The 23,994-nt window shown below is 40.7% G+C and overlaps 1 protein-coding gene across 3 annotated transcripts in view; it reads right to left on the bottom strand.

Moving 5' to 3' along the window:
* Positions 1-893: 893 nt before the first annotated feature.
* Positions 894-23,994, bottom strand: part of LOC142987303 (inactive dipeptidyl peptidase 10) — a 125,445-nt gene continuing 102,344 nt past the window's right edge. For 2 of the 3 annotated variants that reach the window (XM_076135971.1, XM_076135970.1), the window contains exons 3-18: positions 13,735-13,959; positions 12,862-12,965; positions 12,184-12,382; positions 11,375-11,449; positions 11,209-11,261; positions 9,359-9,570; positions 8,771-8,991; positions 8,461-8,564; positions 8,247-8,388; positions 7,771-8,011; positions 7,101-7,416; positions 6,850-6,999; positions 5,695-5,880; positions 5,209-5,366; positions 4,612-4,817; positions 894-4,343 (exon numbers count right to left, since the gene is read on the bottom strand). In XM_076135971.1, coding sequence (XP_075992086.1) covers positions 4,215-4,343; positions 4,612-4,817; positions 5,209-5,366; positions 5,695-5,880; positions 6,850-6,999; positions 7,101-7,416; positions 7,771-8,011; positions 8,247-8,388; positions 8,461-8,564; positions 8,771-8,991; positions 9,359-9,570; positions 11,209-11,261; positions 11,375-11,449; positions 12,184-12,382; positions 12,862-12,965; positions 13,735-13,848 — 2,610 coding nt within the window. In that variant the 5' untranslated portion in view covers positions 13,849-13,959 and the 3' untranslated portion in view covers positions 894-4,214. The remainder of the gene's footprint in view (positions 4,344-4,611; positions 4,818-5,208; positions 5,367-5,694; positions 5,881-6,849; positions 7,000-7,100; positions 7,417-7,770; positions 8,012-8,246; positions 8,389-8,460; positions 8,565-8,770; positions 8,992-9,358; positions 9,571-11,208; positions 11,262-11,374; positions 11,450-12,183; positions 12,383-12,861; positions 12,966-13,734; positions 13,960-23,994) is intronic. The other variant, XM_076135972.1, reaches the window with a different exon arrangement.

Below are 23,994 nucleotides of genomic sequence, written 5' to 3'. Positions count from 1 at the left end.
CTATGTTTTCAAATTATTCTTTGAGTTGACGTAGTTCTGGCATAAAAACATAGATGGCGCTTTGCTTAAGTTAAAACAGCGCCATCTGCTGTTCAAAATATTCAATTCCGTTATAGTCGTCTCTATGCAGGTCGGTTCCATCAAGCTTGGTACTCCTTGGCAAATGTACTCTGTGGTCTTTCAGATGTCGCTGAATTGACGTTTTGGTAAATTGGTAGTTGATGAAAAATGTGATAGACCGAGTACCTGTATAAATATTATATATTTATATATCGTTCATCGTTTTCTCTATATTATAATACAATGAAAAATATACATTTCTGCGTCAGTCATGGAAAATAATGGCGACACGCCTAACGAGAGGAAGTGTGTCAGTAAAGTGAAATCACTAAATAGCCCGCCTCCAGTGAGACTCAAGAGCGAGCCAGCCAAGCGGAAGTCGTTCAACGTCAACGAGGCTGTGAGGTCCTTAGACTTGGCATTGGGCAGGTTGAAGAAGAGCAAGCTAGTGAACGGAGAAAGTAAGCACATGTATCCGCAGGAAGCGTCAGAAATGTTCATGGACATATGTAACAGTAGCCAGCAGTTCGGTCCGGGTATAGACAACGCATCGCTGATGTCGATGAACTTCTCGCACTACGAGCTGGTGCGCAACTTGTCGCGCTCCAACTGCAACTCCGAGGGCGCGTTCAGCGGCCACACGAGCAGCGTCACCAACGCAGACGTCACCCTGAAGGACGAGCACTTGGAGAGGTACTTCCGCAGTATCGAGATGTGGTCGAGAACCTTCAGGGACGGCGGCCCGAGCAATTTACACTTCGAGATGCCTGATAAATAGACATTCCCATTTTATAAGTGTAAAAAGTTACAGCGTTCAAAATAAAACTGCCCGATGAACGATTATGTAAATTTCAAAATTTTATTTATTCAAAGAAACTTTACAATAATAACAGAATAATCTCAGAATTTTACAAATTAAACGTACCAATCTATACAACACTGTAACTCTTAAACGAGACGATAAGATTTATAACACTGATTAACAATAACGTAGATTTTTAGATGATTTTTCTAGGGCCATCGAACGGCGCGATATTGAATACAACAGCTCACACAGGCACCTGAACACTTACACATGTTTTATAACTACTAGTAGATTTATTACATCCATTATTACGGTGACTTCCCTATCAATAGCCGCCACTGGCAGAATGTCAACTGTTGTATTGATCTATCGTTCGTCTTCAATCTAACCGCTAAGGGAGCAATCCGCGGCACTCTAAAGATACAAGGCGGACACTACGCTGCATCCCAACTGTACTCAACCCACACGGTGTTCCTCACTTGTATCTAGACGTTGTGCGCCAACGATCAATATTGTCTAATTACTGTCTTCTTATAGAGAGATTAAGCCTTAGCACATTAAGTATTATTATCATAAGCAAAATTGACTTAGAAAATGATCACGCCAAGATCTTTCTTTTGATTTTTGTCACATTTACCCTTTCGTGATGTTAAAATATTGTGTAGGTTGAGTACAATATAGCGTATAATGCAGGGATCCTAAGAACACAGCATTACTGATTCACATTTATACCACATCCATTGAATCTGGATAAACTAGGACGAAAATCTAAATTTATATAGAGATTTTATCGAAGGACATTAGATAAACGAAATTAACATTTACGTAGCTGATCAGAGTTGGAAAAGTGAAATAATTGACATAGTCATCACATAGTTCCTACTTTCCTGCATCAAGAATAAGACAAGGTACGGAAGCTTTCGCTGTACTGGAAGACTAAGGACTATAGACTTCGAAAGGAGCAAAGTCAGGAGTGAAGCGGCGTGCAAACGATTAGATCCATCATTGTGCTAAAATTTAGTAACAACCCGGCAAGTATGTCGTTTCTTTTATATAAATACTATATTATATGAATTTAATTGGTGTTATCCGCTGAATATTCCATATTTAACTTATGAGAAATGGAAAGAATTCTTAATTAACACGAGCAGGCCGAGCAGAGGCGCGCGGGCGCGTGGCCCCGTGGCCCCGGCCGCCGCGGCGTCGCCGGGGCCGTCCGCTTCGGCTCTCGTCTCTCATTGTATAACTAGAGAACATTCGCTAATCAAATCAATACGTACAACATGATGTAAAATTTAAAGCACCCGGTTTCCGAACTCTCTCGTATTTTATCTAACTATAAAATCTCATATGTTGTGTGATGTACACGTAGCCCGTATTATATTGTCTATGTTTTGTTTCATATTTGGAGAACAAAGCAATATTGTTTATTTTATAATGGAAGAATTTTCAAAATATCTAAATTAACATTAAACCTTACCATAATTATTTTTAATAATTACAACGAATTCGATTTCACTAGGCCCTACGCAATGTCAGATGGAGACATTATAATTATTCAATATCGTTACAATTATGCAATAGAAGAATCACAGCATCCTTAAGACCATAACGGCAATTGAAATTAATCTCATCGACGTATCGTAGGTATTTAATTAGTACAATGATTGTAAAATTTAGACCAAATTGGCAGTCTTCACAAACATGGAATGTACGATATGCGTCTATGCAGGTATCCGATAACACTTAACAAATATCGGCAAACGTTTATCTCTATACAACAACAATGAATTATCTAGTTATGTCACAGTACGGAAATCAACAACAGTGGTGTCGGCGGCTCGAGCCGAGCCCCGGACACGCCCTACCTTCCATCTTGTCTCTATGTACAGACATAGACATCACAACTTTAAACATTCTGATTTCAAAACTTAGAGACTGCGTTACTGAAATATCTATCAGAAAGGCAAATTTTCTAGCTCAATTTATATTCTATTTTGTACAAGCTTAATACTCAAAGTGTAACGGTTTTGAGTCCTACAGTGAAGTGATGTTCACTGACTACGAAGTATCGATACTTTACTTTTAGTATGTTTTCAAGAGATACTTGAATCTATTTTATTTTAACACCCAGTCGAGTCGAGCCCTCCGTCAAATACCGCTGTCCTCTTTGGGCTCCGAGTCGAGCTCAGTCGACCGGGCGGCGTACTGTTCTTTGATGTTCTTATTCACTAGGAAGATTAGGAAATGGTGATGTGATGGAGCCAAAGCAGCTAAGGTTAGGGGATGATCAAGGTCACTTCATTTCTAAATATTATAAGTCACTATAAAACGCGTTTCACTCTATCAAATTACATATGATTAGAATAATTCTATGTACATTGTCGCATGAGGTATTTCAACAGCGCTATAATTTTACAAAACATAACAGTTTAAATATCTGTAACATAATGTTTTAATTCCAAAAGGCCTAGTAAATTTCCCTAAATGATAAGCTCCTCATTTCGTAGTTTACATGTTTAACAACAATCATTGAAGTAAAGCATCTTCGTAAAACTATAATATATACGACGACACGTAAAATAATTGAGTTTGTGTTCCTGTCAGTCAGCTTCATTACATAAAATTGAACAATTGTGGTAACCGTGTTAATATAACTTTATGTACAAGTGGACACTTCTATAGGAATAGATAAAATAGAAAAGCTTGATAGTAAAGGCGCAGTAGAAAATAGTAGTAAAAGCCTAATAGAACAAGCTCGGAGGTGTCATCGTGGTGACGAGCTGGGGCGGAGCGTGCTCACTGTTCATTAGTGTTCATAGTGATCGTAGTGGTTAGTGTTCATCCCGAGGAACATGGCTACACGGCGTCAGATACAAAATGTCTTTGGTATATAGTGAGACTTCATCCTTGTCTACAATTTATTCCCTATCTAGGCTCTTAGGAGCTAGCAAAAGACACAGTACGATAGTTTTAGGCGAATGGTGCTGAAGCTGAATCATGGATTCGATGAGGAAATATTGAATTCGAAGAATTTATCTTACTCTCGTAGCCCGTTGTCGCTCATATCTATCTATTATAAAATCAACCTATTATTATTTCACTAAATACTAGTGTTTAGTAATTCAATTCATGCAACTTCTCATAACAAATTTAATTACCTATAACTAATCACAAGAGGTCTCGCACTCACACCGTCAGTACATCGAGGTAGTCGATGTGTCGTACACAAGGCGTCGCCGAACCGAACGTGGGGAACACATTTTATTAAAGCACTATGTCTCATGTACATATTTACAGGAGTTATTACGATAACAATAGGATATATGTGTGGGTGTGAGGTGATGCTCTATCTGTCGGGCGGCGGCAGCTTGGTGTCCTCGGGGTCGAGGGACAGGCACTCGCGGAGGTAGTCCTCCATGGAACGGTACACGTGTTCGATGACGCCTTTCAGGTCGTGACCTTCGTCAGCGTACGCCTGGAACGTAATTCATACGCTATAAAATCTGGGTGACTTAGAAAAAATGCTCACTCGGTGAACAACAATTCAATGAAGCAAAATAGAACTATACTTCTTGTCTTGAAATTAGCATGAGTAAAAACGAAAAGCCACTTAGGTACCCTAGATAAACCGGATCTCTACATATTTCACCTACATTCACATATATAAATCGCTGCACACCTGTTGCATCCTCGACTAGATCCCGCCTTTATTATCAGCTACTCTTACATACTACATTAATCACCTGATATCTAAACAGCACTCCAGCGTCAGTGAGCGCTCTAGCGAGCTGCAGCGCGTGCGGGTATGGCGCGGACATGTCGGCCAGCCCGTGCACCAGGTACAGCGCGTGCGGCGGCACGTGGTGCGCGCGCTGCGACGCGTCCGCCTCCACGTACCCTTTGTAGTTCACTGACGGCTGGCCTAGGATGCGCTCCGTGAACGCCGCATCTATACAGACATGGATACAGATTTAATAAAGTTAAACAGATTCAGACCAAGTATGCCAAATATTGTTTTACATAGCTTGAGGGTATGCAAAGATTTCAACCCGCACTTTTGCAGCACGGTGGACTCACGGCCTAATCCCTCCCTCAATTCGGGAAAAGACCTTTGCCTAGCAATGGGACAATAACGGGTTAAAAAAAGGAAAAACAAAATATTGGTGGTCTCAATGTATCATCATCTCCATCCTCATCGTAGGTGAAAAAAATCATATGAAATGTTTGTCAATGCGAAGAGACTTGTTGGGGAGTGCGAGGCTGTACAGTCGCTGACCTAAAAGTTTGCTTTATACTAAATTCTGCAAAATATTTTGTAATACAAGGTGGTATAAACTTACTATAGTACAACCAGTCAGTGATGGGCGAGACGGCGATGCCGCACTTGAGCGTGGACTGCTGGCTGCCCAGCAACATGGCCGTCACGTAGCCGCCGTAGCCCCAGCCCCACACCGCCACCCGAGTTACGTCCAGAAACTTGAACGTGTCTAATAAATATCTGAAAGATACATTCTTCGTCAGTATGGTAACTTTTGAAAGATTTTACTATTCCGATAAAGTTAAACTTTCAGAAAAGAACTGTAATTTTTTGACTTTGCTCTTAGAGCTCATCAGAATCAAAGCGATATAGCCCCTTATTCATGACGACACCAAAATAATAGTTTCGCAAAGAACCGAAAGATTCATTCCCGTTCCCTGGTTGGTTCAAGTTTTTCTCCAGCTCAAGTAATATAGCTGCTGATTTAGTTTAAACCTAGCTAATTTGCATCAATCTTTTATTCAGAAGTTTTAATACTGTAAGTTGTAATAATGTAGTTGTTAGGTACCTAATAACAGCCAACTGGTCGGCGACCTCGACGCCGCCGAGCCTGCCCCGCAGCAGGGCCCGGGGCAGGCCGCGCGCGCCCGCCACGTCCAGCTTCACGTACACGACGTCGTTACGAGACGACATGTACGAGCCCCAGTCTACCAGGAACTCGTCCGTCACCTGCTGACTGCCCGGCCTGCCGTCTCTGGAACACCAAATTGACTAATTATGAATCTGAATTTTCGATACCATTTATTGATTTCGAGGTATCGACGGATACTATCGAGTATCAAGATATGTGTGTACAGCTGTACAATAGAGCGCGGCGCTCTACCACTATCAACTATCGACAACCAGCTAGCTATCGCGCAGGTTTACTACGAAAAATTAATTAACGCTCCTAGCGGATGCCGTAGGGACTATTTTTAAAATAAATTTTAAATGCTAAATTCTCGATATCTATTAGATAGTAATAACTGTAGAAAATCGCCAGAAGCTTAAGGCATTTTCTCAAAGGGATTATAACCGTAGATTAAAAACAATTAATTTTACCATTAAAAAAATGCCTACTTGTTGACTAAATCACAAATTATTCCTAAAACTAGAATACTTTATTAAACCAGTTCCATCAAGTTTAAAAGCACTGTTAATCAACATTTTACGACATCTTTAATCACTTTCAAGAAAGTTAACTTGAAGTACTTTGAAAGCTAAATTAGCGAGGAAATTATGCCAAATGTAAGTGACCCCACTTAAAGAGAGACGTAAGCGGGCGGCCGAGTTGCCAGGACGTTTGGCAAGAACGCCTGTTAATAATCAGAGCCTAGTAATGGAACACAGTGCCAACTGTTACATTTGCCAAGATTAACTTCAAGAAAATATTAGTGCCTAAAGGACGTAATAATTGAAAAATGTTATAATAATATCCTAGCTCCATTAATAATAGAAAATTTTCGCAAATTGTAAAAAGATATCTTAGACTTAGTATTAAAAGTGTTTCAGTTTGGTTTCTTTAACAAAAATATTTTGACATTGTAGCTATATTAATGTTCTAACCAACCAATTTCTACTTTTACACAAGAGTAAAGTTTAAAACAGTATTAATATTACGTGCGATGATTTAAAAACAAAAATAAATTGTACGTGTAATCAGCTCCCTGCGACATGTACTCACACATGGACAAGCACCGGGAAGGCAGCGTCTCTCAGCTCCTCTCTCCAGGACGGTGGCAGCAGCAGCTGCACTCGCGCCTTCGACCCGCTCCCCAACTGAACCTCGAAGGAGCGCCGAGTTGGCAGCGCTAGCTCGCGCAAACGTACTGATCTGCACACAAATACCAGCATAAGACCCATGAACCATCTCATATAGGAGTTCCACAAATCTTAGGAACTTCAACATAGTAATGACGAATGAATGCAACTTACCTATAAGGCCTCGTATCATATAATATTCTCTCTAGCTTATGCGTTCTGGCATCGTGCAGTCCAGCCAGCGGGGGACCAGGACCTCTACACTCCAACACGTAATGTGTAATCCCGAGCTTGGCACGCGGTGGGGAGAACACGGCGCTCCAATACGAGCAGTTTGCGTAGTGCAGCCTCGCCGGCCACACCGCCAGCTCGCACGTCAAACACCGCGGCTCCTCCCGCTCTGCTCGCGCCTTCACCGAGTTGCTGCCCCCGCCGTAACTCGGGTCTCTAACTACGTAAACCTGTCTCTGTCCAGGCCTGTCTGCACTGCCTGTTCCAAACAATAAACAGTCAAAACTCCAAACACGCAACAACATTACCCTCACACTCTAGACACTATAGACAGTCACAAAATCACACGCAATATCAAATGTCATATCCAATGAGAGGGATCCTTGTTAATATTCAGCATGACGAGGACGTTTTGTTAGTGATATCTGACCTATTTGAAAATAAAACACTCAACTGCACTCAATCTAAATACTTAATTTGATTTGCTTCCTTCACCAAATCTGGATGTAGATTATGTTTTGGTAACGTTTCATTGTCTAAACCTTTAATAAAAAAAGAACGAATAAGGACACCTGTTACGCAAAATTATTAGATTATGAGGTGTTATTGTTACCTAAATAATAAACTAAATGGTTGTCCTGGTCCCACGCCAGGATTTCGGCGACCTCGACCTTGCCGTGTGAGAGCACGGCCATGCGCTGGCGCAGCACGTCCACGTGCTTGATGTGCGTGTAGTACTGACCGCCGCCCTCCTGCACGGCAGCTAGCAGCAGGAACGCACTGCCGTCCTCCGAGTACACCGGCTGTTGGTGCACCTCTAACCACGGCTCATCTGTCGCTTTTTCCGAATGCGTCTAAAATATTTCATTGGTTAGAATATAAATTACACGTTGTCAAGAGCGCGGTGCATTGACAAGCAAGTATGTGTCAGTATTTCTCGGCGGCTTGTCTCGCTACTAGTTTGACGAGCCAATTTATAAAACGTAGCTATGTTCTTAGTGTGAGCCAATATTTCAACAAATACCAACATACTAAGTAATGATCATGGTGACTCGTGCATAGATTTAAATGTTATGAAAATATAAATACCTCTGTACAAGTCCAGTTAGGTGCGTAACAACTGCTATAAACTGTAAGATTTTGCGCTCGGTTCATCCACACTACACCTACATGAGAATTGTCTTTGCCCACCCACTGGGCTGATATGAGATAATATTCCCTGAAATAGAAACTACATATATCAGTCTGGACGAACTTTCGGTTAGAAACTAAGAGAAACAAATATAGATAAACGAATACGCACATTCCATCTAACGTACTCGGCGGCCTCACTTCCCACCTCGGCGGTGAAGTCAAGTTTTGTACACTCACTATCGACAACTTTACCTTCGGTATCGAACTGCCAGGCTGAAAGTAAAACTTAGATTGAACTGCACCGAAAGGTATGTGGGAACAATTTGTGAAAACAGTGTAGGTATTCGCTTTGCGGAGTTTTGATTCGATCTGATTTAGTATACATGCATCGTGTTAGAGTTTTAAAACGTCAGGAGAACGTTAACAAAAAGAAGAAAACAAGATTTGGTGAAATAGTGAGATTCGTAAGTAGTTATTACCGTGGGGTATCTGACAGTAACTTGATCTGGGAATATGGTGTGCCAGGAGGCATTGTTGTTGGGCATGAGGAAGCCCGCCCGCGCCGCGCCGGCACCGCCGATGCCGTCGGCGATGCGCGGCAGGCGCAACTCGGCGACGGCACTGTCGTCGTACTGCGCGTACAACACCAGCGACCCGTCTGACGAGCCCCATGTCGCTGACGATCTTTTCGTCACCTCCTCTGTTGACAAGGAAATTTCATTAGCGCCGAAGGAGGTTCGAGGATTTTACAAAGACTTTATCTGATCGGCGGCACGTAGCTTGAATAAGTATGCTGTAATAATGTATTCGGATTTAGGGTGCTTTCAAAATATACTGCTTTCATGTGTAGTGTGATGAGCGTAAAGCCAGTTTTTTTTCTACAAGTCTCTGAGAAAACACTTTGTTAGCATAGAAACGATAACTGAAATGGAATCCTATAAAACCAAGAATTTCATTTGACAAATTAAACAACACACTATCCATTTGGAAATGGAATTTCCTACTCTATCATAAATAGTTTTGCAAATTATTTGCAATATACTATTTTCAAAGAAAAGTAATCGAACCTTGATACAGCCAATCGGAGACACCATTGTAAACGACCCCAGGACTCGCGTCGGAGGTGAGTCGCAGGAGAGGCGCTCTCCTCGCGGGAGGGCCTGGTCTTGCCAGCACCTCGTTGTCGGCCGCCAGCAGCAGCGCGCCCTCCGTGCCCAGCCAGGCCGCGTGCTGCCATTCCCAGGAGCGCTGGCCCTCGCCGAACAGGGGGATGTGATGGCTGATAACGAATAATTATGTTTTACTACCCACCCTCAAGCCAGACCTCAAGCCACCCTCAAGCCTACATGACTAGAATGGTCTTAGAGATAGAGTTGCATGGTAAGAAAAACTTGTGCACGAGAATTAAAATTACTGTACTGTGCAACATTGGAACATTTTATATCTTACTGTTGTAGAATACGCCAACGATTTAATGAAAGCCAATTTTAACTAAAATCCAATGACAGTTATAAAATATAGCATAACATTAAAAAGTCACTTATATATTTTTCCCGAATACGAGTAAATAGGTACACTTTAGTTCATTCGAATTGATGTTGAATACTGAAAGAGCGTAGGTACTATAATTTAAAGCGTAGTTGCAGTTGCAACTTTATGTGCAACTTCGTGCGGAATGGCCAATCCCACTCTCAAATATTACGAACTCAGTTATGAATAAACCGCGCGAGATAAAAGCATACATATTCTGATACTCGAGGATCCTCAAGAGAGACTGAATTATTTACAATAAAAGGAAATAGACTTATTTACGTTACATATAATCGGGAATGCATAAAATGTAAACGATCTGTGAAACGAGGAGGGTGTTGCTACCTTGTTACGATATGAATACAGCGCCAGCGGCTCCGCAACAGGTGTGTTGTTTCACAAAAAATAACCCGAACATATCTGCTATTCCATAAGACTGGCTTAAACTTAAATTGTGTTTAAATTCTCGGTGGTGCAGTAAGTTTTCGGCGGTCATTCGAGAACCTAAAGTATTGCCTCCCCAGTCCGGGAGCGGCCTCCTACCGCATTAAAATTCCGCTCGCAAAATTTGAAATAAATTGGAAATCGCATTCACGTACCTATCGTCAAATCGATTTCTTCACCCGCGAGACGACCGGGAGTGAAAATTCACAAAAGAGATATGATTTAAAGAGAAAACAAACTGGGGAGCGATAAGTTTTTTTAATATCGCCTTTTAACTTATTTTCCTCGCAGATTTAAAAGGTTTTATGTGGCAATATCTTTTTTTAAATACGTTTTTAGTTTCAATCAACATTTTTCAGCACTGGATGTTAGAAGATAAAGTAAAAGAGTTCTCTCTCTTTTCATATTTGTGACGTACTGCTTTGTTTTTGTCTTGGTTATGCGGTTACTGTAGGCTTCTCAGTTCTTTTACATTGCAGATATACTTGAGTGTTTTTTTTGAAACGTTGAAGCTACTTTTGCAGCTGATTGGATATTATAATATAAAAGTTGAAATAAAACTAAAAAAAGTAAGACAGTATTGAAATTCCAGTCGCAGCGGATGAATCTATAAGGAAACAAAATGAGATCGTGCAAATATTTTATATTCTTTCAGGGGAAGCGGAACCATGCCGTAAGCGCGTCTCCTACATTTGTTATACTGTTCCGACAACGAATACTGTTTACTACAATGTCTGTATATTTTATTGATATTGTAACCAATATAATCAGAAAATAGCCAAGCTTTCTTAACAACAAGCGTTTGCTATTCCTGAATGAAGATAGGACACTAAAAATCAATTTAAGTCGTAAAATCAGTCGAAAATTTAGTTATGAAAAGTTGTGAGCGCGTTTAACTGCGACCTTAACGACGTTTCAACAGCAAATATCAAAAGAGACTCACTCATTTGTGACGTCATAAACGGTGTAGTGCGCAGTAAACGTCCGCCGGTAAACCTGCGAAATAATAAAACTTAAATAACAATGTCCAAGGTGCTAACACTGAAACGAGCGTCTAGTTTATTTTGGAGAAAAAGAAAACAATTAAAAGTTTTACGGTGCAAAGTTACCTCCTTGATATTGTGTTGAAAGAGCACGTAACGCAAGTTCGGCGAGCACTGGTAGCCGCGCACATTTAGTTGCCTCTGTGATAAAAAGAAACGTCCATTTGTAATTCTAACAACTCTAAAAATACTCGCTTTTAAAACATAGATTAAAGTAAAAGAATGCACAGTTTTAAGTAAGCGAAAAGTCTGAGTTCATTCTGTTAAAAACCTCTTACGGTCGGTGCACAATTCTCTGCGGACGAGGGGTAAGTTGCGGTCGCACGGCTATAGTGCGGTCCGAGTTAAAGCCTTTCAGGGACCGAGTGTTGATGTAACAATGGAACGTGGCCGGTGACACGCGCTCCGACTTATTAACTAACCAATACGGGGAAAATACAGAGCACTTTTACGTAAACGATGTAGATATTTAACAGAATATTCAGTTAAAGTACAGCACATCATGAGATAGACTCGGCATACTCAAATTTTCATTTTCCGAATCCCGGCAACCCGCAGTATAATAACGTCATTATGGAGAATCGGGAATGTTGCTATAAATTTTGTAGCAAAGAGCGGCGGTAATGCCGGCTGCACTTAGGTAACCTGGGTACGAACAGGCACACGAGAGCCTGGAAGATTGAGGGCTTCCGTTTCTAACGTCTTAATAAAGTTTCTTGTTGAATGTTTAAGGAATTTAGGACTACAAGCGTTTTAGTTTGTTATGAGGTGAGAACTTTATTGTAGAGTCTCGAGAGGAGAGAAAAGTGTAGTAGAGTAGAAAAACAGCTCTCAATAGGGAAATCTAAATTGTTAGTTTAGTGTAAGTGACTTACTAGCGTGTGATTGGTGACGAGCACAGAGAGTGTGTTGTTGAAGGTGTCGAGCGCGAGCAGGCCGCCGTCGTCCGCCTGGTACACGAGCTGGTGCGAGCTGACCCACGTGGTCGGCAGCCGCTCCCCCGTCAGGTCGCCGTGCAGGAACTCGTCCAGTCGCATGCGACGACCCGACCAATACAATAATTCGTCCACATACCTGCAAATATGAGGTTATAGCTTTTTAAATAAATGCTACTTGGTAGAACAAATAGTCAGAGACTCATATCTATGTTTAGAGAAAGGTTACTATAGAATAATCGTAGAAAATTATAATCCCAATTTGTAGAAATACCTATATAATTCTCAATATTAATAAAACTCAGACTAGAATTCTTATTCTCAGTCTTAAAATCCAGCAAAGCTTAATGGGATGGAAGCGTAGAACCAGAGTAACTAGATCAATAAATTAGTAAAAAGATATTTTAGCTGAGACAGCTTTTTAAGTCAACTTTTAAACAATGACGCTGAGCTAAAAAGTAAATTAAGTTTCTTTTCAGAGAAACTTCTCTTATCAAAGTTTACACCGGAAACTTGCGCATAGTAAGTCATTCATTAAAGAAAGAATAGCTAGGTGTTTTTAATAATAGAGCTACTAAATAATACATTCTAAAATATGATTAAAATATATTAACTCACCCTAATAGATAAATAGCTGTGACAATACCCGCTATAACAAAACTGATGACCATCAAAGAAAATATGATGCTCCTCCAGTTGTGGCCATCCCCTTGGTACAAGTCCTGGAACAAATATTTGTTCTTTTGAGCAATTGTCAAATGCCGCAGGGCGGTGTAGGTGTGGCAAAGTAAAATGACATTCGTCAACAATCTCGAGGCGTCGGCGTCGCTAAAAATAGGCTAAGAAATCGGAATTTGATTTATGATCCCGGAAGGTGTCGAGTTCAATGGCGCGGTATTACGAGGATTCTGCCGGCGAAGCGGGGAACTTCGATTGCTGTTTGCGGAAACATTCAATGTTATGATTTTTTATCAAATTCATTTTTAGATCAATTGGATTAATCTATTTATATTCTATGCGACAAAGAGAACGGTAGTACTTATTTGTTAGATGTGCTCATAAAACCTATTTGTAGGATTGTCAATAAATCTGGTGAGTGTGTGAGTGTGTGTGATAGACAGTGGCGCGCAGGTTTTATGGCGTACTTAACATCCGCGGAGAAGTTCCGGGTGTCACTCATAAAAATACGCGCAATAATAGATATGTTACATGCGCAGTATTTACAAACAAAGATAATAAAGCTTTCACATAAAGTTTAAGGGTCTGGCGTGAGGAAGCTCAAATTGAAGACAGCTTTTGCCACTCCCCAGGAATATTTTGCGTTGTTGTGAATAGCTAAAGGCTTGTATCAGCCTTTTTAGATTATGATCTGCATGTTATTTCAAGACCCTCTACGCCTAAACTCTCATTCGTCTTATTCGGGATCTCTAGCAGCAGCAGCAAGAATCTTCATCTTTTTACTTTTATGGCTTAAAATGAGAGAATAATTACCTCTTCTTTGGCAGACTTGGGGTCGGCGACTTGTAGCGTCTCGTCGGGCGGGAGGCGCCAGGAGCCGCCGCCGCCGCCGCCGCCCGAGCGGTCCGTGTGGCCGGTGGCGTGCATGCGCCGCCGCCGCCGCCGCCGCCGCGCGCGCACCCGCCACCGCGCCGCCCTACGCGCCCGCGCCCGCTGCCGCCCGCCACCCCGCGCTACACACCCTGCTCCGCCCCATCACTGCAAGAAAAATAACACTGTTAAATCATCATTGACACGAAAGCATACTTAAATGAAAAATAAAAAAATACAAAATATTTGTAAGAAAACATTTGGGCATTAAAGGCTTTTTATCTAAAAAGAATCTTATTCATATGGGCTATTATTTGAAAAACTGCAATATAAACCGCGATAAAACATTGTCGTAATTTTCATAATAGTAATAATCACCGTCATTACTGTTAGAGAATTTCCGAGTGTTGAACATTTTACTCCGCAAAAGGAAATAAAAGTTGCATTTAGTGGCGAAGCTGTTCTGGTTTAAGCTGAATTTTCAATTTTATGCGGTGAAAAGGAACAAAACATGGCAACCGCAATGCGTGCCACAGTCGCTTCGTAGCGGACTAGTGGTCCACTACAGCGGCGGTTACGCCGTTGTGGTCGGAGCGGTGCGCATCGGTTTGAAAAATTGCTACGAGTGCTGTCTACTAGCTTGTAACATACTATGGGCAAAGCCTCTTGATTTTTTCGATGGATTATTCTGTAGTCTCTGTTCTCTTCATAGTCCGGTCAGTGGCTAAGAAAATGAAATCTGTTTTTCTTGAGCGGTGGTTTTTCAGAACAAGAGAATCGCGAGTAAGCGCTGAAATTCCGCCTCTCGTTTTTTTTGTTCCTAAACTATGTTTTGTTATTTTTACAAGTACTTAATCTCCACAGGAAAAGTTGCCCAGGTATGAAGCCGCAAGCAATATCTTTACTACCTAGTTCTTTTCTTTTTCTAGTTGAACTATCAAAGCTGTCGTGCGGTATTACTATTTGTTGTTTATTATTTAGTCAACGTAAATGTTTACCGAAAAACATTTTTACTCGACAAAGCTTTTTATTGGAAATAAACGTACCGAAATGGAGGTCCATTGAAAATATATCGTGACATGTAGTGTCAATAGATAGTAGTGGCAGAGCGGGATGATAGATAATTTGTTAATTGTTTGTGCGGACGTGGCATGTCGATACGCACGCAGTGTGGGGTGTTGGAGCCTCGCCAACGCGGGCGCAAGCTCCCACTAGTTTATACATTCGCTCGACGCCAACTTTACGACTTCGTTTAACTATTATTTCAACTGCTCTCTCGATGCGATTTTTTATCTAGATGCCGTTTTTATTACCGAAATATTCAGATCAGCCGATCATTACTGTAGACCCAATGCGCTTACCAGATAGTAAATAAATCTAAAATAAATATCTGTAAAAGTGATGGCCGCGCAAATAACTATCAATGCGTTATGAGTTGGGCAGGGTGCCCGTAGGCCGGCCGGCGTCGACTACTTCGTGCACATTTGGCAAGAATACTGTTGATATTCTTCCTTTTTGAGAGGAACTAGAGCGGAGAACACTAATTGTAGGCTGCGGCTGCACGAGGCTCGCAGATTTTTTGGCGCTGCTTACTAAGATGGTTTATGTAAGAACGGGAAAGCCACAACATATTTTATTTATATTTGAGTACACAAATCGCGGGCATTATTACGACAAGAGTATGTTTAACAAGATCCGTGTAAACTTGAAAGCTAAAAGTTGCAGCTCGTTGAGATTAATGGGCTGCAATAGAGTAGAGCGCGCGGGAATAAGCGGTGAGCGACCCCAATTTTGGGCATTAAGCATGTTTCTTATAATTATCTTAGGGCTTTGCAACCGTTTGAGTGGAGCCTTTATAGCTGTTCGAGGCTTCAGGAGGCTTCGCAAGATTGACTCAGCTGCAATGCGGATGTCCAGGGACTGGCTTAGGTTGATTTATACGAACAATGCTTTGATAGAGCTGATAAATATTTTATGGCAAGACAAGGTTCCGTTTTATTTTTGTTGGAGTTAAAACAACATGACAATTGTTTGGCTAGAAATGCTAGACTTATCATACGGGTTATAAGGCAGGTGGTTGTTCAAACGAAATGGGCGTCTTGTCTGGACCGCGACGTTCGTATCATTCAACTTAAATTTGAACACACCGATTCAAAGATATTATACTATTAATTCTTAAAATTATTCTTTATGTACCATACCAGTATATTTAAGTGATTTTTATATATTTATTTTAAGTTTTGTAATACAAATGCCACGTAATTTCAAAGAGTATGATGATTTGATAAAATATAAAGCAGAAAATAATACAAGTGTGAGCTGCTGCGTATTTCCGTGTACAAAATGTAGGTACTGTTTCGTTTAGACTTTTCGAATACAATTTTTGAGTACAAATTGCAAGATACTTAGTACAAGTGCAATCGTACATTCCCAGAGCGACAAGTCCCACCTGGTCTGTTGGAAGGATTTATAGCATTAATTAAGTAAGTGAGGATTTATCACGAGTTCGCTCCGGCAATTCGACAACTTTGTTGTCCAACGACCTCTCGGCCGGAACCATTCCGTTTAAGGCTCATGTTCACATGGCTTTATTGTAAAACTTTACGTTATTTAGTGTCGGTTTCTTCGGTACAGCGGCTCCTCAGGGAATGTTCAAGTCTAGTGTAAACTTGACCGTACAATTCATGGCTTTACGCTTTAAACCGAGGCATGTGAGGTCGTTAAGAAAGTTCGTGTTCTTTTAATTTTAGCAAAATTGACATAGTTTTAAAACTCTTTGCTGCAGAAGTGCACATTTATAAAATTCTGTTGTAATACTAGTACAACTTGAAATAACCTAAGATTCCTAAACACTGAAAAAGAAAACGACATCTGTGGAAAATTTCTAGTGAGTTTTTTTGCGTAGAGCAGAGTGCAATGATTCGTTGTGTGACATTAATTGTATTATTATCCTTTTAAATCGAGATTAGTGATAGTGTGTCAAGGTCGGGCCCGTCCTGGCCGCGCGCCAGCCTCTAATTCAATTTGTACCCCCTAGGCCCGCAGTTTGTTTCGCTGGATATTTTTATGACGCCATAAAAACCATTAAACCTTGTTCTGTTAATGTGTTTCGTTTTAACGCCATGATTTTATTGTGAAAAAATGGACTAACCAACTCATATATGAGTTTTTAATGTATTTGTTACAACTTCATTTGTCTCGTTTGACATTTGTTGTTCTCGGTAATGAACGTATTAATCGGTTGATTTATTTTTGATGAGCAGTGCAGAGTTGCTATAAAACTGTTCTTAAAATATAGTTACAGAGTGAAAAGCTTTTACTACCAGAAAAAATGCGTTTCTTCGTATCAAAGATAAAATTACTGGCTACCACCCGTGTCTTCATACGCGTGATAACATTTCCCGTGGTAAAAAGTCCTATGTGTTAATATAGCTTATGGACTATCTTAAATTTCATTAAAATCCGTTTGATAGTTTTTTCGTGAATGAGTAACAAACACACTTCCACCTATCCATACTCACAAACTTCGGCATTTATAATAGGATGACTGAATATAACATACTTGCTTTAGAGAATAAGTTTACGCAAGAATACAAATCAAAATACATTGAGCCTTTTAGTAGAAAAACAGCTATAGCGAAACGGAAAAAATATCTTCCCCCAAACGCCATAACTTGCATGTTTCTTGGTGGGTGAAAACAACGAAATCGCTTTATTAAACCCGTTTAGAATTAAGGAAACTATATAAGACTAACATAGTGTGAAATAAGGATGGTGTGCAAGTCGGGCAACGAAAAGTCATAGTAATTTCATGTCGAAACGATGCAATCGCCCCTGGACAGTAAGTCGTCACGAAAAAGGATTTTATATCAACACGAGTTCGACTTCGATATCGAAAAACTCTTTCAATTATTTCCAAGGCTTTATACCGATAAAAATGACAAATATCGGAAGCATATCCGATCGTCAATATTGTGCTGAAATACCGGAAATTTAAAATAAAACTGGAATATGCGTTTCCTCGAAATCAATTTTGTTTACGATGTTATTTCTGAGTGTTCTCCGGTCGCTGTATTTACTATAACAGTAAATGAAATGGAAAATTCAAGGCCTGGGTCACACGAGATCCTGATTTGTATACGACGTAGTAACATATTGTGCTATTGATTGTGACAGTACCTATTATCATTAGACATCCATAATGTTTTAGTCTGACAACTTAGCAACGAGTCTTGTACGCAAGATGCGCGGTTGACGTAGGTATGCAAAATTTTGAATTGTTACCTGCAGACTTTTAAAGCGGATGTTGGTCAGTAATTTTGGCTAAGGCTACGACTAATGGAAACAACGAAATTATACTCTAGATAGATACATCCTGGATTCCAAGGCTTTCTACTAAATTGTCGGACTAAAAGATAACTTTACAAAATTAAATGATATTGCTCGTAGTATATTAAAAAACTTGCAATTTTAAATGTTACATAAAACAACGAATACAGCTTTGATCAATTGCAAGTTACCTCGCATTTTTAATGAAAATAAATGTTAGAAATTAAAAACTGCAGTGGTCAACTAAAGTTTCATTTTACCATTTTAATTCCAACTCACTAATAAACTCAATTCAGCAGACTTTAAACATAAATGGGTGAAAAAAGTAAAGCGCTACTTTCGAGCTATTAATGTGAATTATCGAATTCATTTGCAGATGGTATATGGTTCTTTTCGAAACATATCTTTCGGACAATTTTAATTAAAATATATTCCGCTTTTTTCATTTGAATTGGTTTCGGGAATTCGCGAGACTTTATTGTAGTTGAGGGACGGAAGGACTTTTATAACGCTGTCAACCGTTTTTACATGTACATACAAATTAGGAGTGCATATTTCAACTTAAAGACTACTAAATCTTACGAAGAGGTAGAATAAATAGCTATTGAGATCCTTAATACTTCGTAATCAATACAAAAAAAAAAACGCAAATCCCTTACTTTATCCTACGGTTATTGGGCAAACAATATCAATTAAATCTGAATGTTTGTACGGTCTTAACGAGTCTTTGATAACTGGTGCAATATCACTAGATCTCGCCACTCCCCGGCTAATAATTTAATTTAACTTGGCGTCGAGCCCGCTACCTGCACACGTTTAAACTTCATATTCTATGAAATTCCACCTCTACGCTTCACTCCTAGGAGGACTAGTAAATATGAATATTACAAATATTGCTGTGGAAACGTGTTGTCCAGAGAGACTGTTGTTCTTGTTTGTTGAAATAAACTTGTGTTAAAGCTTTTTAAGTTTTATATTCAGCTGTGTATGTATATTAAGTAAATGCATGCCAAAGGTATGCATGGCTGTGTTTTAAAAGTAACTAGGTATGTAAAGATCTATCTAGGAGTACTCAAAATAAATTTTATTTATTCTACAGTAATTTGTGAATAAATACTCGTTAATTGAAAGATGATTGCCTGTAAATGATCGCGTAATTCTATAGTGTAGTTAATGTAATGAAAGTAAAACTGTGTTATAAATATGTTATAGTGCTGTTAGTTGCTCAGTATTTATTACTTAGGGTGGAGCTCTGTGCAATAATTGACATGCCTCAGTGATAAAGTGATATTCGATTGGAGATTTACTTATAACGAGTGTATCTCCGTACATCACGTATCAGATACATTTGTGACTGCAAAATATTGAAACAAAAAAATATGTACCAATACAAAGTAAGCGGAAACAAGTTAATTCACAAAATCGAATAACGTAGTGAAAATACGGCCCAAATAATGTAAGCAAATAAAATGTATGAAATGTATTATCATCCGATACTAATGTAAGATGGCTGGTTAATTAAATTGGTGCTGTCTGTCCGTGCGTATATTGTTTCTGTTGTACTGGTTATAAATTTATCCGTCGACAGCTAGCTATTGAGAAAATAAGCTGTATGAATAAAAATCTGATCAGCCCCTAGCGGCCGCCGCAGGGACTATTTTTGCAGTATATTTTTAGATGACACTTAAGATACTCGATAAGAACGACCGTAAAAAAATGCGCTACGGTATTACGCTTACACGTGTAAGTCATCTCTATGAATGCAAGCCAATATGGTATTATTCTCAAAATAATAACACCAACACAAACTTAGTCGAATCCACAACCGAGTTAGCTTAATGAAATATTCCACTAATATCGGGAAATAATGCAGCGGTTGCTAATATTGATAGATGGTGACGTTTAATATCCTGCGCGTATAATACACGATTCACTGGTTTAATGGCTTCTCTATAAATCTCAGTTCTGTGGGGATTCAGTCGTCGCGGCGGTGGCGGCGGGCTCGGCCGACTTGTTACTTTTGCGACACCACGGATAAACCGTCGGCTACAAACTTGTGCACCGCAACACGTTCACTGTAACTAAGTGATTGATTGCCGGCCTCTATCGAACCTCACAGTTTATATCCACACTGAACTACACCTCCCTTTACGCCTTTAAATTGATGAGCCACCACCAGATAAGCACGTAATTCTTATTAAACATTATAGCGTCATCTACCGTATGAGGTTGCTGCTGCTGCATACAAATTACATGTATTGAAGAAGCAAATTTACATATAATATGATAGATAGGTGATATAATGTACGGATTTTCGCAGCGTCGAAAATTTGCATAAAAGTCGTAAAATATCGCGTCTCGACTCGCTTTTTTGGTGGTAGATGATACCTACAGGAGAAAATGATCCAAGAAAATAACTAGTAATGCTGATCATAAAAGGATTTCTTTAAAAAATGTAATATTGCCGAGGTGAGGCGTAAGCGGCGTTCATTTTCCTTGCGAGTGTCTCGTCTGTAAAGGGGCTTTCCGGGATTTTCCTACTATGAATACGCCTGAGCTCTATTTATACTTTATAACAAGACAGAAAGTCTTTTAAAGTAGAGCGGGAATCGACTTGATTGAAATCTTTAAAACTCCGACTTTACATTTTAAGGATTATGTTCTTAAAACATTTTTGTTTGTTTATTTCTTAAATGAATAAAATTTGTTTCCCAATTCGTTTACTTTCTTATAAAAGGGTTTATATGGGATGTGGTGCAGCAGAGGCTTATAAAAGAATTGGCTGTCAGAAACAGTGAATTTCAGGTTATTCTTTATCGATGCTTTTGTTAACCTCAAAGAAGGGTACTTTATGGTCTTAGAAAGGCGCAGTGAGTTAGGGCCATCACAAAAGATCCCGAAGGGTCAAAGTGCAATTCGGGTTTTACTCGCTTTCACTCATAAGATGAAAATCATGGTGATATAATAAGAGGCACATACTAGGCTTAGGAGATCATAGCTGCTATCGAAGACAGCAGCGTTCATACAATGTTATATGTTTTACTTATACAATAGAGTTTCATACAGTCGCGCGGTTCGAAAATATTTTTTTATTGTTTTACGGATTACCGGAATGCGAGTGAATATCTACCGCTGTTTAATTTTCAATTCATGTTTATCCGATATCTGAGTAATTTGCATGCAGCCTGTGATTTAAATAATGATCCACGGTAGGCCGAGCCAATCTCTCCGTTAAGTTATGGTAATCTGCTTCTTGAATATTATTATCTAGGTACCTCCCTCTAAATCATGTCGGTGCCGCTTCCCTTTGCTTTCATTTTGCGCTTTGTGTGTCTCCTTATTTATGAGAATACCTTTGTATATTGTTGTATGAAATTTACGTAACAAGCGATGTACGGCTCACGGCGAACCGTGTTTACCGATGCGACACTTTTCCAAATTCGCATTTCTTTATTTTGTTTTAAATCGCTCGTCCTGTGAAGCGGCCGAAGCGAATTTTACTCGTTTGTTTACTGTAGTGAATTCGACGTTCAAATATTTAGTCTCGCGCAGATTATGAAATACAATTTTTGCGGGTAAGTGTTACAGATAGGTAGCAAATCAAATTTCGGCCAAACACTTCGAAACACGGAACAAACACGTATGAAGTATGAGAACAATGCGAGCGCGTTTCGATGAGCAGCGGCACTGGTATTGATTCAAATAGCGAATGTCAGTCGAATGCGCTGGCTGCGGATGCGGCGGCGGCGGTGGTGCACAATCGCTTAGCCGACGTCACGGGCCGTGTCACGCGGCACGTGTCACGCCGCCCAGCGCGCAGTCACGCCGCCTGCCCTCCATATCCCCGTCACGCTTATCGTGAATACGATGGATTACTCCCTGTTTCTCTTTGGACTTTAACTTACAACACTCACTCATTTACATATGAATACTCCGAATAACACTAATCTACCGTGTGCATGACAAAGTTTACTTCGACCGTCGAGTTTCATGTTAATTTCTGTGACTACAGAGTCCCCGTAGCTGTGTAGAGTAACGTACATTGAGCACGAGTGTTAAGTGCGCTTTTCCAAGATAACTTGCTACTTCGGGAAAAGTGAACAAAGTAATGTCTCTATTTTGTATTAAACGTTGACCGCGACAGTACCTAATGTGAGGGAAATGTAATATTTAGAAAAGAACATAAAAACAAACAATCGAGCAAAAAGGTCTATAAAAAATTAATAATATCTTGTGTTTGTATCTCGGAGGACAATAAAAATACACTTTATTTTTTGTGGTTCAAGGGTTTTCTATGTCGCTTGCGAGGTTGCTGTTTGTTTTTGTGCGCAAATGTGCACCGTCCTGTGTAACGTTTTTAAGATTTCTTATAAGTTTATATGCTAATTAAGAGTAAAGATAATGGCTCCCTCATTTTCCGTTCAAATTGTATTATGTATAAAATGAGCACGTCAGATAATCCGCTATTGAACAACACAGCTTCCGACGGAGGGGTACGTAAAATTGAAATTTCTTCTCGTTACACCAAACGAGTTCTGCTTTGAATATTTATAATGTTCCCGAAGTTGATTTAGAGCAGCTAATTTGGGAATGAGATTGTTAATAAAATGGTTACCACTTCAGTTGTGTATTTGTTTAATACGAGCAGATGTTGGAATTTAACGAGCGCCGTTAACTGACGTAATTGAAAATATACTACTTTTATAACTATTGTAACGTGAGAACGTTTCCGAACGTTCGCCATAACGCGTGAACATTTCCGAATGTTCGCCGGTCTCGCTCGCGTCCGGTTCCGCCACGCCATACCACGCGTCGCTCGCCGCTCGGGCACTTCGGGCAGTCAGTCGGCCTACCTCGCTCGAACGCGGCGCATACGCACGCGCTCTCGTATTAGATTGTAACCTTATTGTAATCTCTTATAAGTTATTGTAATTTCTGTTCAAGTGCCTTACTCAATATATACCTTGTTGCTACTAAACGTCGAAAGAACTTTATTTAACAACCTCCCTTATAAATTGCGCCCAACTAGTGGCACGTGCTCGGAAACGGTAGCCATTACGATACCAACCGACGCGAGTACGCACATAACCAGTGGACTGTTCTACCGCTCATTGTTTGGTTAGTCGTCGTGCGTTATATATCGGCGAGAAGATGCCGCCGAAAACACGCCAACGTGCCTCCAACAACGATGGTTCCAGCAGCGAAGAGGAAAGCCACGTGGTTGCGAACCCCGCGAGCGCGATCGACGCGGCCACGCCCACACCTACGACGAGTAGCAACGTGATCTCAATGTCCGAGGAGCAACTCACGCGACTGCTATCCAGCGCCATGAGGAGCGTCATGTCACCGGCACCGACGCCGGATTCGCCGATCAGCGAGAGGGTGGGACCGACTCAACCCGCCGCCACGCACGCCGCCGGCGTGGCGAACCTGCACAGCAACTTCACCCGGTGCACGGCTCGTTTCGACGGAGCCGCACGCGGCGCGGAAACCCTGGAAGCTTTCGTCGAGAGCGTACTCGTGTTCAAGGAGTGCGCTAACGTGTCCGACGAACACGCCCTACGAGGTTTGCCGATGTTGCTGACGGGAGATGCCGCCGTGTGGTGGCAAGGCGTCAAATCAACGGTGAAGAACTGGGACGACGCGATACGCCGGCTGCGATTCATGTACGGCGCCCCTCGCCCCGCTCACCGGATCTTCCGAGAGATCTTCGCTCGTGAACAAAGTGACGACGAAAGTGCCGACAAATTTATTTCGCGAGTGCGGTCGATATCACGTCTCTCACCTCACACCGTACGTAGGCGACGTAGTCACCCCGGTCAGACCGAAACGAAGACGCGGTCGGCCGCGTAGATACGAATGTTAGTCATTGCT

The sequence above is a fragment of the Anticarsia gemmatalis genome, chromosome 3 (genome assembly GCF_050436995.1).
Source record: "Anticarsia gemmatalis isolate Benzon Research Colony breed Stoneville strain chromosome 3, ilAntGemm2 primary, whole genome shotgun sequence".
Classification (NCBI taxonomy): domain Eukaryota; kingdom Metazoa; phylum Arthropoda; class Insecta; order Lepidoptera; family Erebidae; genus Anticarsia; species Anticarsia gemmatalis.
This window is presented reverse-complemented; position numbering and strand designations above follow the sequence as displayed.